The sequence below is a fragment of the Podarcis muralis genome, chromosome 3 (genome assembly GCF_964188315.1).
Source record: "Podarcis muralis chromosome 3, rPodMur119.hap1.1, whole genome shotgun sequence".
In the NCBI taxonomy this organism is placed as follows: Eukaryota; Metazoa; Chordata; class Lepidosauria; order Squamata; family Lacertidae; genus Podarcis; species Podarcis muralis.
Window position 1 is genome coordinate 121416903 of NC_135657.1, and position 13553 is coordinate 121430455.

At 43.5% G+C, this 13553-nt stretch overlaps 1 protein-coding gene across 8 annotated transcripts in view; it reads left to right on the forward strand.

Annotated features, from left to right (window-relative positions):
• The window catches only part of ITSN2 (intersectin 2), a 75071-nt gene that overhangs the window by 32452 nt on the left and 29066 nt on the right, over positions 1 to 13553 (forward strand). For all 8 annotated transcript variants that reach the window (XM_028721802.2, XM_028721803.2, XM_028721801.2 and 5 more), the window contains 11 exons: positions 342 to 422; positions 1467 to 1603; positions 2773 to 3221; positions 3521 to 3642; positions 3811 to 3989; positions 4652 to 4793; positions 5341 to 5546; positions 7044 to 7108; positions 8366 to 8532; positions 8993 to 9038; positions 9115 to 9236. In XM_028721802.2, coding sequence (XP_028577635.2) covers positions 342 to 422; positions 1467 to 1603; positions 2773 to 3221; positions 3521 to 3642; positions 3811 to 3989; positions 4652 to 4793; positions 5341 to 5546; positions 7044 to 7108; positions 8366 to 8532; positions 8993 to 9038; positions 9115 to 9236 — 1716 coding nt within the window. The remainder of the gene's footprint in view (positions 1 to 341; positions 423 to 1466; positions 1604 to 2772; positions 3222 to 3520; positions 3643 to 3810; positions 3990 to 4651; positions 4794 to 5340; positions 5547 to 7043; positions 7109 to 8365; positions 8533 to 8992; positions 9039 to 9114; positions 9237 to 13553) is intronic.

The window sequence follows — 13553 nt, forward strand, 5'->3', positions numbered from 1 at the left end:
GACATAACTGATGAAAGGTTAGTGGCGGAATTTGATTTTTTCATTTATTTAAAATAAAGCAGTTTAAATGGTGTATGGGAAACATTAAAATTCTCACTAAAACAGTTAAAACATTTTAAAATAATTAGAAAGTAAAAAAAAAAAGATTAAAACACATCAGTAACTGTGTCTGGATAGAATTGATATACTCTTCAAGAAAATAATTTTGAGATAGCATGATTAATACCTAACATGCTAATTGAGAGTAATTTAAATTGACCAGTTACAACACCATAAGTTCCCTATATATATAAAAATTGCAGTGCAAAGTGTAACAGCTTTTTATCTGCCTTATCTTACAGTATGAGACTATGGATGCTTCTGTTCTTCAGTGCCTTTTGTGTCTGCTAAGCTGTCTCAACAACCTCTTCCTCTTACTTAAGGTTACTTTCTAATCTTTGGCTTTTTTTGCTTATAATAATTTCATAGTTTTTTATTCTTTTAATTGCATTTAAATCCCTTAACTCAAAATCCAGTCAATTCAGTATCAGTGCAGTACAGCACAGTTTGTTTTTTCCTTCACATTTCTGTTTGCTTTCAAATCTTGTCTGCTCAACGAATGCTTGAATTAGGTACAAATCAAAGCATTAATATGAAGCTTGCTAGCTTACTAACTACTACCAGATACTTAATCTGATTGTCATTGTTTTTTATGTGAGATTTAGTTGCACACAGCTTTTCCTTCATTATTTAAATCTTACTAGCTCTTCTGAAATGGAATCAGTTCTAGTGCTTCAGATTGATGAATGAAAGGTCTGAAATTGTCACGTTATTATCACATCTGAACATTTTTCTCTCTTAGTAAAGTGAGTGTCTCATGTCTGAATACCAAAATGGGTCCTTAGAGAAGTTGAGAGCACACAGATTCACCTCCTGCTCTAAGGTCACCCACCTCCTTCACCTAAATGTCCCTGTCTGTTTTGTTCAGCTCTTGCCTCCACAGCCTCTTAAATCTCCCCCTGCTCAGTCTAATGGAGTGAAATATAAATTATAAGAGAAGATTGGGGAGACTTGTGTCTCCTTACACACCATTTGTTGCACAAGATTCCTCTGCTCAGTATCTAGTAGTTGTCTCTCCTGACCCCCCAAGCCCATTTCAATGCAGCTCACACAGTTTAGGAGAGCCCCACCTCTGGAGAGGCTTTTCGTTGCACACAAGCATCAGCTAGAACCCCTCTTCTAATTTCTTCCATAATATTTTGCTTCCTCCAGTAGCTAAAAGAAAGTTGTGTTGGAAATGTAAATTTCAGAAGTATTCTATTTAATTTTGAACCTGTTCTCTTGATTGTATTAATACAGAGATTGAACACTTCTCAATGTAGGATTGCCTGCCTCTTCGTACCCTGACTTGGATTGCAGAACACTAAATCAAGTCCCCCGACCCCCCCTGATTTGCTCATTTGATGTATGTTATATTTTCTTACTAGGAGCTAAGAGAAACCTACTCTACACAGCAGTTAGCTCTTGAGCAGCTCCACAGGATCAAACAAGATAAAATCCAAGAACTAGAAAGAAGAAGAGCTGAGCTTGCACAGAAGAAGAAAGTGGAAGATGAGGCTGCACGGTAACAGGATAAATTAAAACAATGCAGGCTTTTTTCTAAAGGGCCTCCTCTGCACTGTCTTAGATGACAGGCTTAGACTTCCTCTTACTACGTGGGCTGTCATTCTGGGTTTGATTCCCCGCCCCAGTACATTTATGTACCTTGGTTCTGTTTTTGTGTTGTATTGGATATTGCATTTTAAAATGTAACTCTTTTTATTGATGCAGTTGTGACCCACTTTGATTGATGCTATCAGTATAAAAATGGTCACAACTTTTTTCTTTTTTAGCATGGGTTCTTTTTAATTTCTTGGCAATCACAATTCTAGCTACATTGAAATCTCATTGGGCAATTGTACAATTTTAGAGAACTGCACTTCAAAAAGAAACGTTTAGATATATTGAAACAGTGACTCCATAAGAAATTGCTAACTGTGAATTACAATATTAACGGGGATGAAAGCTTTCCATTGTATGTGACATAATAAGCCTCACAGTAGTATTTTTTTAATAATAAAAAAACCTTCTGAATTGATTCTGAAACCTACAGGTTAGCAAGCCTAACTTCAGCATATGGCAACAATCTTTGCAAAAAGTTGCTGTTTCTGAAGATGCTTATGGACTCTGTATTTTCTACACCCTACTGCAGGGGTCAGCAACTTCTAAGGCCCACGGGCCGGAAGTGCCCCACAGAGGTCGTTTGACCGGGCCACGAGCCACCCCCCCCAACCAAGCTGCCTGCTTGCGCACTGTGCTAAACCAGCGCGGCATGGGGCCTCGCTTCTGCGGCACCAAAAATCACGTCTACACATGCACAGATGCTGAAAATCGCAGGCATGCGTGTGATCCGGCCCACGGAGGGATCTCTGCTGGGCCGATCTGGCCCAGGCAAAATAAACCTTGCTGCCCCCTGCCCTACTGGTTCTTTTTCTGTGACGAAACTAAATATGGTGCCAGTTCTTAACCATCGTAAGATTGCATAACTGAAAAGTTTAGGACAGCATGTATCCACTTCACCATTCCTATCGCTATTATGATGCTTAAATTGTCCTAGGACTTTCAGAGCTTACAGGAAGATAATAATGTAAACTGAGAGCAGCTGATTTAAGGATCTGTGCCAAGTCTTTTCTTTTCAGTATCAGCATAAAAATACCATTTTTTGACAGTGTTTTCGCTGCTTTTTTTCTTAAGAAAAGCAAAGCGGGAAAAAGAGAACTTGTGGCAGCAGAATATCCGGAGGGAGGAAGAAGAGAGGAGAAAGCGACTACAGGAAGAGCGAATGCAGGAAAAAATCCAGGAGGAAAGACAAAAAACGGAGGAGGCAGTTGCGCAAGAAAGGGAAGCCCAGTTGCAAAAATTGGCAGAGGAGAAACTTGAAGAGGAAAAACGGAAGAAAGAGGCCGAGATGCTGAGAGATAGTGAGCAGCAAAGGCAGAAGCCAAAAGAAGACAAAAGAAGGCAGGAGCTGCTGGCGAAAGAAGCTGAGGAGAGGCATAAGCACTTTGATGAAGAGAAGAGGAGAAAAGACACGGCCAATCGGCAAGAGACTGAGAAACCCATTTCTCAGCTAAATGAAAAAAATGTAGACATTCTTAAACAGACAAAGGGACGAAGTCTTAAGTCAGCATTGAAAAATGAAGGTATCTTACCCAGGTTTTTGTAAGGATATTAGCTACCATAGTTTAAAACACTGAAGTCTGTTAGTCCCACGCTGTCTACTGGTTTTACCAATCCATTAATATGTGTGGCCTTAATGGGAGAGATCAGTTCACAGGTGTAAATTACGCCTTAGCTAATGTTAATATTCAGCTTTTCTCATGGCTTGAAAGGCCAATGTTGTTCAATTATGCAAACCCCAAAGCAGGCACTGACTGCTGCTTTGAAATGAACATAACTGACAAGATTAGTAGTCAGTAATAGTTCCTCCTTGACTTTCCAGGCCATGCTGTGGGTTCCTCTGAGTCTAGGAAATCTGTTGCCTTTGTGAATTATAGAGCTTTATATCCATTTGAAGCGAGGAATAATGATGAGATGAGTTTCAGTTCTGGAGACATAATTCAGGTAAGAAATGGCTGATAATCCCTGAATTCTTAATAGGATATTTATTTCAAATTAAAGCCTTTGCTTCTCTGCAAAATACCCAGCATGCCATGCAGTAAAATAAAGAATTAAAACCTATCTAATAAGCTAGTTGATAACATTTTGTCACACTTCCATCCTTTTTTCCAGGTTGCTGAGAAAACTGAGGGAGAGCCTGGTTGGTTATATGGGAGCTTCCAAGGCCATCAGGGCTGGTTTCCAGGCAATTATGTAGAAAAAATTCCTGAAAATGAAAACACCCTTTCACCTCCCAAGAGAGCCCTCCTTCCTCCTGTGGTATCCTTACCAGCTGCCTCAGTTCCTGTAGAGTAAGTGCACCTTAATACTCTGCTACCACGCAAAATGGATGGTGATGATGATGATTCACCCTAAAGCCCTCAGGTTTAAAATAACTTAGAGTCTCAGAAATAAAGTGGGTTCTAAAAACATGCTTCTCAAATGTCAAAAGCCAGAGGGGGTAAAGAGGTGCGTCTTGAGCTGAATAAGGAAGATGCCTGGTGCACCTCTGGGGTCAGTTCCACAACTTAGTGGCTGCCACAGGTCATGCCCTCTTGCAGGCCACAGCCAGACGTGTTTTGAGGGGCAATGGAACAGTTGGACACAATTTGACAGAAGTCTACAGAACAGCTTTGGCCAACTCAGTTGGCATGCTGCATATAGTGGCTTCAGTCTAACAAAGATTTAGGCTCTAACTCTGTGGTGCCTAACTGTTAGAATTTTGGCCATTGTATACCAGTTTATGCAAAAATGTGCTTTGTATATTAAGAAATAGTGGCAGTTATTGTAGTTGTGCTGCTTTTCAGTTCAGAAGTGATCTTTCCCTTGTTTAGCTTAAGGCTGAATGGCAGTGATTGATTTGAAATTCTGCACACAGCTTCATAGCTTATGAATCTTACATGCATTTTGGAGGCTTTGCTGCTTCACAACTACATGCTTTAAAGTGCTTTATTGCCATATATTGAATTCGCAGGCCGCTTTCGCCAAGTAAGCCAGCCGACGAATCCGATTACCAAAATATATCTTTCTCAAGTTTAAATGTCAACACATGTCAGAAAAAATCTGCTTTTACTCGTACGGTCTCGCCAGGATCTGTTTCTCCCATCCATGGCCAGGTATGTTCTACCTATAGAAGAGTGATTTATGTCCCTGTATCTTTGTATCCTGCACTGTTCCCCCAGCACTGAATACCCAGGGATATAAGGCTTAGGGTCTGCAGAGGTGGAACTGGCTAACCATTTATTTGTTTGTTTATTAAAGGGATTGCTTTAGTTGAGATTCCAGCATTGCAGAGGGTTGGACTAGATGTCCCTGGGGTCCCTTCCATTTCTACAATTCTATGATTCCTAATCTGCCATTCAAATAAATTTTCAGAGAACCTGTAGCATCAAATTTGTCACAACTGTATTTGCTGAAATATGTGTAACAGAAAAACATAAGTTGTGGCAGATGAGAAAACTGAGTTGTCCTTACAAGGAAAACTGACCTAATTATTGATAGTATCCCAAGTCTACCTCCTTCCTAGGCAGAGTATCTGGTTTGGTTTTGAATTATCATGTGCAAGTATTTGTTCTAGATATTACTCTGTCTAATATAAAGTTCTTTAAAGCATAGAAACTTGCATAAATGTTTGGCATCTGAAACCTTTTTGTTTTTTAACAGGGGCAAGTTGTAGAAAACCTAAAAGCACAAGCACTCTGTTCCTGGACTGCAAAAAAAGATAACCACTTGAACTTTTCAAAAAATGACATTATTACTGTCTTGGAGCAGCAGGAAAATTGGTGGTTCGGAGAAGTAGGTCGAGGAAGAGGGTGGTTTCCCAAATCCTACGTGAAGATCTTGTCTGAACATGAAAGCCAGAAAGAGGAGTAAGGCTCTGGGAATTTTGGGGTTAAGGATGCATGAAAAATGTATTGGGTAGTGTTGATGAACGGAAACTTGGACTGAGGTTCAGAGCGGTGGGTACACAACATTTGCTCCCTGGAGAGTCTCTTTCAGAAGGTATCCCTTGTTGTTTAAACTGCAGGCTACAAATAACAGATTTGGGAATTAGGCAGGCATAAGAACAGTTAAAAGTGCCCTTTGACTTTTTATTCTAGGCTTCCCTTTCATTTCTTATTGCATTAAATCATCAAGCTCTTTTGAACTTAAGCGATTTAGAGATAAATTTGGGAATGAAGGATATATTTTGAGAAAGGAAGCACCAGACAGGTGCATGTTCCCTGCCCCCCCCCCCCCCCTTGCACCCATCAGTGTCTAGGCAGGAGGCCTTTCAGACACGCCTTTTACCATTCCTTCTGTTCTTTTTAAATAAATGAAATCATGAATTCTTTCATCCCAGCTATGTGAATTCAACTGGCAAATCACATAGATTTCTGATTAACCTTTGTACCCGTCCCAGTTTGCTCTGAATGCCCATAGCCGGGTTTAGTACTATCTAGTTTATTATATGGGCGTTTGAAAAATGTAATTGGAGGCAAAGGGATAAGGCTCTGTTAAGATGCATTTAGATGCCTAGTCCTTGGAGTAGCAGAGGATGATGGATGATGATGATGCTCTGGTCAGACCTCACCTGGAGTACTGTGTCCAGTTCTGGGCACCACAGTTCAAGAAGGACACTGACAAACTGGAACGTGTCCAGAGGAGGGCAACCAAAATGGTCAAAGGCCTGGAAACGATGCCTTATGAGGAACGGCTAAGGGAGCTGGGCATGTTTAGCCTGGAGAAGAGGAGGTTAAGGGGTGATATGATAGCCATGTTCAAATATATAAAAGGATGTCATATAAAGGAGGGAGAAAGGTTGTTTTCTGCTGCTCCAGAGAAGCGGACACGGAGCAATGGATCCAAACTACAAGAAAGAAGATTCCACCTAAACATTAGGAAGAACTTCCTGACAGTAAGAGCTGTTCGACAGTGGAATTTGCTGCCAAGGAGTGTGGTGGAGTCTCCTTCTTTGGAGGTCTTTAAGCAGAGGCTTGACAACCATATGTCAGGAGTGCTCTGATGGTGTTTCCTGCTCGGCAGGGGGTTGGACTCGATGGCCCTTGTGGTCTCTTCCAACTCTATGATTCTATGATGATGATGAATGATGATGATGATGATGATGATACTTTTATTATTTATACCCCACTCATCTGGCAGGTTTCCCCAGCCACTCTGGCCAGCTTACAGCATATATAAAACATAGTAAAATATCAAACATTAGAAACTTCCTGGTACACAGATGAGGAAAAGAAGCTATGAATGCCAAGACACACTTTATTTGAATTTTGTGTCTTTTGTAAAGTTTGAGTCACTGAATAATGAACATTGTATCTTGCAGTTGCCAAAATGACTTTATTTTTATTTATTTTTAAAATCTGCAGGCCAGAAGCTGTTTATGCAGCTGTAAATAGGAAACTCCCAGCATCGTCTTACACGTTGGACGAGGGTAAGATTTTGAATTTAAATAAACCTTTAGATTTCTATGTGTTTAAGGAAAGGTTCCAAATTCTTTGAAACTTCTGCACCTTTAACTGTGTGCTATCGTAAAAGCCCAGAAGTTATGAGACTAGGAATGAAACTAGGAATGAAAAACTCTTTATTATGGTCTGTATGTACTTGGATACTTTTTCTACACCTTTTTTTAGAAAATGAGAAAAAATGTAGGTCAGTGCAAGCGGATGGGCAAGGGAGGGAAAGAGCATAAAGGTATGTGAAGAGGTGGCCTTGGGCATCGGCAGAAGGCAGGTAGGGGAAAGACCGGCAAGACACACACCTCCCAACTCTGAGCCTCCTCTCGAGATTGCCCTCATGTTCCACAGTTTCCCACTTCAACTGAAGTGGGTCATAAACTTGAAATGCCAACAGTCTTGCCTGCTCTTCTGACGATAACTATGCCCTCACAAATTGATTACTTTTTAAATTTTAATATTTTTATTGCGTTTTGTGTAATAGCAAGTACAGTGGTACCTCGGGTTAAGTACTTAATTCGTTCCAGAGGTCTGTTCTTAACTTGAAACTGTTCTTAACCTGAAGCACCACTTTAGCTAATGGGGCCTCCTGCTGCCGCTGCGCGGCCAGAGCACGATTTCTGTTCTTATCCTGAAACAAAATTATTAACCTGAAGCACCATTTCTGGGTTAGCAGAGTCTGTAACCTGAAGTGTATGTAACCCGGGGTACCACTGTATAACATCCTTTTTCCCCACCTCAGCCCCCTACCCCATCACAGGTGTTCAGTTATACATTAGCAGGAGTGTTTCGATAATCCATATGTGCCTGTTGATTTTAGTGCTTTGCTTGATTCCATGATGAAATTCACTTCCACAACATGTAGTGATGTCCACCAATTTGGATGGCTTTAAAAGAGGATTAGATTAGGGTCTTGACTTCTAGCTGTGACACTGCAAGTCACCAGTCTGGAGAGCCTGCTCTTGCACCCAGTTCCCAATTGCAGGTTTCCTATGGAACTCTGGCTGGTCACTAAGAGAGCAGGATGTTGGACTAGTTGGGCCTTTAGCCTGGTCAAGTACCTCTCATCTTATATTCTTAACTTCCCACAGTTTTGTTGTTCTTGCTGTTGTTGTTATCTCATCAAACAGCTGTTGGTTCAGAGTTTGAAAAATGAAAGGAATTGTGTGGATAAATATGTTCATGTCCTCAATAATGTCTTCATTACAAAGCTAAAATTCTGTCGTCTTTTCCAGAATACATAGCGCTATATTCTTACACAAGTTCTGAACCTGGTGATTTAACTTTCACTGAAGGAGAAGAAATATTAGTTACTCAGAAAGATGGGGAATGGTGGACTGGAAGCATTGGTGATAAAACTGGAATATTTCCTTCAAACTATGTCAGACCAAAAGATTATGAGGTAAGGATTTAGTACAGTCTTTTCTTTTTTTTAGGGGGTGTGGGGAGGTATGGTATCCAAAGATGAACTCAGAGGCCCTAATCCTAAAATACCTTTTCCTTTTCCCTTTTCATATGTCTCAGATGATCAAGTGATCATGGGAGAGGCGGGGAAGAGGGCAATCACTGCTTGCAGCAGAGATGTTCAGTATGCTGGACTCTGAATGTCCCAGTGGGGCAGAGTTGTGAACAAGTCTAATAGTTACTGCCCCTGGACCACTGAGTCAGGAAAAGAAGAGCTGCTGAAGGACTTTCTTAAAACTATTTGCAAAACAGCAAGAAACACATACACACTCACTTATTTGTTAACCCCCTCCCCCAAGCAAGAGCATGTAAGCTAAGTAGGCTGTCACTAAGAAAGTTGAGTGGGTTGTGCTACTGCTGCAAATTAAAGTGGATTGTTTTATTTTATTTTCTCATAGAATTCTGCTGCTGCTAGCAAAACAGGGACATTAAATAAAAAACCTGGTGAGTATTACTAATTTTAGAGTGTGTTAGCTCATTGTAATAATTTAATTTTTCATTGATGCTTGTCTTCTTTCAGAAATTGCTCAGGTTACGACAGCCTATACGGCGTCTGGAACAGAACAGCTGAGTCTTGCCCCAGGGCAGCTGATCCTTATTTTGAAGAAAAATTCTAGCGGATGGTGGCAGGGAGAATTGCAGGTAAAAGGAAGGGGAATTCTTGCACATTTGCCAAGCTAAGTAGGATTTCAGATTGGATGGGGGGTGGAGTGTTGAGATTCCTGCATTGCTGGGGGTTGAACTAGACGGTCCTTAGGGTCCCTTCCAACTCTACAATTCCATGACTCTAGAATTGAAACTAAAATTGAAGCAGGGCAAAGGCTAATAGAGTTCTGTCAAGAAAACAAGCTGGTCATCACAAACACGCTTTTCCAGCAACACAAGAGATGACTCTACACATGGACATCACCAGATGGGCAGCATCAAAATCAGATTGATTATATTCTCTGCAGCCAAAGATGGAGAAGCTCTATACAGTAAGCAAAAACAAGACCTGGAGCTGACTGTGGCTCAGATCATCAGCTTCTTATAGCAAAATTCAAGCTTAAACTGAAGAAAGTAGGAAAAACAACTGGGCCGGTAAGATACAATCTACAGTGGTACCTCGCAAGACGAACGCCTCGCAAGACGGAAAACCCGCTAGACAAAAGGGTTTTCCGTCGCGGAGGCGCTTCGCAAAACGAATTTCCCTATGGGCTTGCTTCGCAAGACGACAGCCCATAGGGAAATCTCCGGGACAGCGGGGAAGCGCAGCGCGTCTTCCCCGCTGTCCTCGGACCTCCTCCGAAGGTTGGCGGCGGGGCGGGGACAGCTCCTCCTGCCACCGCCGGGCTTCGGAACGATGCCCCGATGCCGGTCGGCAGGCGGGAACGCCTCCCCCCGCCGCCCGCCATCGGGACCATGCCCCGAGGGCGGGCGGGAACGCCTCCCCCCGCCGCCCGCCATCGGGACCATGCCCCGATGCCGGGCAGCGGGCGGGAACGCCTCCCCCCGCCCCCCGCCATTGGGACCATGCCCCGATGCCGGGCGGCGGGGACGGGGCGGGGCATGGTCACCGCCGCCGGCGTTTAAAAGCACTCTGGGGAAAGCAGCGAAGCGCGCTGCTTTCCCCGAGCATCGGGAAGTCCGGCGGGGGTCCTTGGGATTCCCTCCCAGCCCCCGCCTTTAAAAGCACTCTGGGAAAAGCAGCGAAGCACGCTGCTTTCCCCGAGCATCGGGAAGTCCGGCGGGGGTCCTTGGGATTCCCTCCCAGCCCCCGCCTTTAAAAGCACTCCGGGGAAAGCAGCAAAGCGCGGCGCGCTTTGTTGCTTTCCCCGGAGTGCTTTTAAACCCGGGCGGCTGGGAGGGAATCCCTTGGACCCTCGCCGGACTTCAAAAGAGCTGTGGGAAGTCCGGGGGGGGTCCAAGGGATTCCCTCCCAGCCCCCGCCTTTAAAAGCACTCCGGGGAAAGCAGCAAAGCGCGGCGCGCTTTGTTGCTTTCCCCGGAGTGCTTTTAAACGCGGGCGGCTGGGAGGGAATCCCTTGGACCCTCGCCGGACTTCAAAAGAGCTGCGGGAAGTCCGGTGGGGGTCCAAGGGATTCCCTCACTGCCGCCCACCTTTAGAAGCGCTCGGGGAAAGCAGCGCGCTTCGCTGCTTTCCCCAGAGTCCTTTTAAACGCAGGCGGCAGTGAGGGAATCCCTTGGACCCCCGCCGGACTTCCCGCAGCTCTTTTGAAGTCCTGTGGGGGGGAGAAGGGCTTTTCTTCCTACCGCCAGCCTTCAGAACAGCCTTCTGAAGGCTGGCGGTGGGAAGAAAAGCCCTTGTCCCCCCCACCCAGCCTTCAGAAGAGGTCGGGGGACAGACTGTCCCCAGACCTGGTCTGAAGGCGGTTTCCCTAGGAACGCATTAATTGATTTTCAATGCATTCCTATGGGAAACCGTGCTTCGCAAGACGAAAAACTCGCAAGAAGAAAAAACTCTTGGAACGAATTAATTTCGTCTTGCGAGGCACCACTGTAAATCAAATCCCTTATGAATACACAGTGGAAGTGAGGACCAGGTTTAAGGATTTAGATCTGCTGGACAGAGTGCCTGAAGAACTATGGATGGAGGCTCGCAACATTATACAGGAGGCAGCAACAAAAACCATCCCAATGAAAAGGAAATGCAAGAAAGCAAAGTGGCTGTCCAACGAGGCCTTACAAATAGCGGGGGAGAGAAGGCAAGCAAAATGTGAGGGAGATAGTGAAAGATACAGGAAATTGAATGCAGATTTCCAAAAAATAGCAAGGAGAGACAAGAAGGCCTTCTTAAACGAGCAGTACAAAGAAATAGAGGAAAACAACAGAATGGGAAGAACCAGAGATCTCTTCAAGCAAATCGGAGAAATGAAAGGAACATTTCGTACAAAGATTACCATAATAAAGGATAAAAGTGGTAAGGACCTAACAGAAGCAGAAGACATCAAGAAGAGGTGGCAAGAATACACAGAGGAATTATACCAGAAAGATATGGATGGCCTGTACACCCCAGGTAGTGTGGTTGCTGAGCTTGAGCCAGATATCCTGGAGCGTGAAGTCAAATGGGCCTTAGAAAGCACTGCAAATAACAAGGCCAGTGGAAGTGATGGTAGTCCAGCTGAACTATTTAAAATTTTAAAAGACGATGCTATTAAGGTGCTACACTCAATATGCCAGCAAGTTTGGAAAACTCAGCAATGGCCAGAGGATTGGAGAAGATCAGTCTACATCCCAATCCCAAAGAATGCTCCAACTACCGCACAATTGCACTCATTTCACACGCAAGCAAGGTAATGCTTAAAATTCTACAAGGCAGGCTCAAGCAGTATGTGGACTGAGAACTCCCAGAAGTGCAAGCTGGATTTCGAAGGGGCAGAGGAACCAGAGACCAAATTGCAAACATGCGCTGGATCATGGAGAAAGCTAGAGAGTTCCAGAAAGACATCTACTTCTGCTTCATTGACTACGCAAAAGCATTTGACTGTGTCGACCACAGCAAACTATGGCAAGTTCTTAAAGAAATGGGATTGCCTGATCACCTCATCTGTCTCCTGAGAAATCTCTACGTGGGACAAGAAGCTACAGTTAGAACTGGATATGGAACAACTGATTGGTTCAAAATTGGGAAAGGAGTACAACAAGGCTGTATATTGTCTCCCTGCTTATTTAACTTATATGCAGAATTTATCATGCGAAACGCTGGGCTGGATGAATCCCTAGCCGGAATTAAGATTGCCGGAAGAAATATCAACAACCTCAGATATGCAGATGACACAACCTTGATGGCAGAAAGCGAGGAGGAATTAAAGAACCTTTTAATGAGGGTGAAAGAGGAGAGCGCAAAATATGGTCTGAAGCTCAACATCAAAAAAACGAAGATCATGGCCACTGGTCCCATCACCTACTGGCAAATAGAAGGGGAAGAAATGGAGGCAGTGAAAGATTTTACTTTCTTGGGCTCCATGATGACTGTAGATGGTGACAGCAGCCACGAAATTAAAAGACGCCTGCTTCTTGGGAGAAAAGCAATGACAAACCTAGACAGCATCTTAAAAAGTAGAGACATCACCTTGCCAACAAAGGTCCGTATAGTAAAAGCTATGGTTTTCCCAGTAGTGATGTATGGTAGTGAGAGCTGGACCATAAAGAAGGCTGATCGCCGAAGAATTGATGCTTTTGAATTATGGTGCTGGAGGAGACTTGAGAGTCCCATGGACTGCAAGAAGAACAAACCTATCCATTCTTAAGGAAATCAGCCCTGAGTGCTCACTGGAAGGACGGATCGTGAAGCTGAGGCTCCAATACTTTGGCCACCTCATGAGAAGAGAAGACTCCTTGAAAAAGACCCTGATGTTGGGAAAGATGGAGGGCACAAGGAGAAGGGGACGACGGAGGGCGAGATGGTGGGACAGTGTTCACAAAGCTATGAACATGAGTTTGACCAAACTGTAGGAGGCAGTGGAAGACAGGAGTGCCTGGCGTGCTCTGGTCCACGGAGTCACGAAGAGTCGGACACGACTAAACGACTAAACAACAACAAAATTGAAACTTCCAGCTGAGCGAAACATGTATTGTCTACTGTGTATGGTTTCTACAGATGAAAATCAAAAAGGTGTTTTTAACAAAGATGCACTGACACTTTGAAAATAAATTTGGAAATTAAAGTGTTTTGAAAACAAGGGGAAAACAAACACACAGACAAAAGCCATGCCACGTGTTTTTGTTTTTAAAGCACTTTTCATCCTGAAAGATAATTGGCTATCTTAAGATATACTAGCTTTGCATAACTGTGCTTACCACACACATTGGTCACTTTTAGTTACTTTTTGTGTTTATTCCATCTACTTATATCCCACTTATAACCCTGATATCATAGTCTGGTAGCAGGAACAGAAATGTCCTAATGGTGGCAGGATTGTTGAGGTGGCATTTCCTGTCCTCCCTGGTGGTGTTGCCC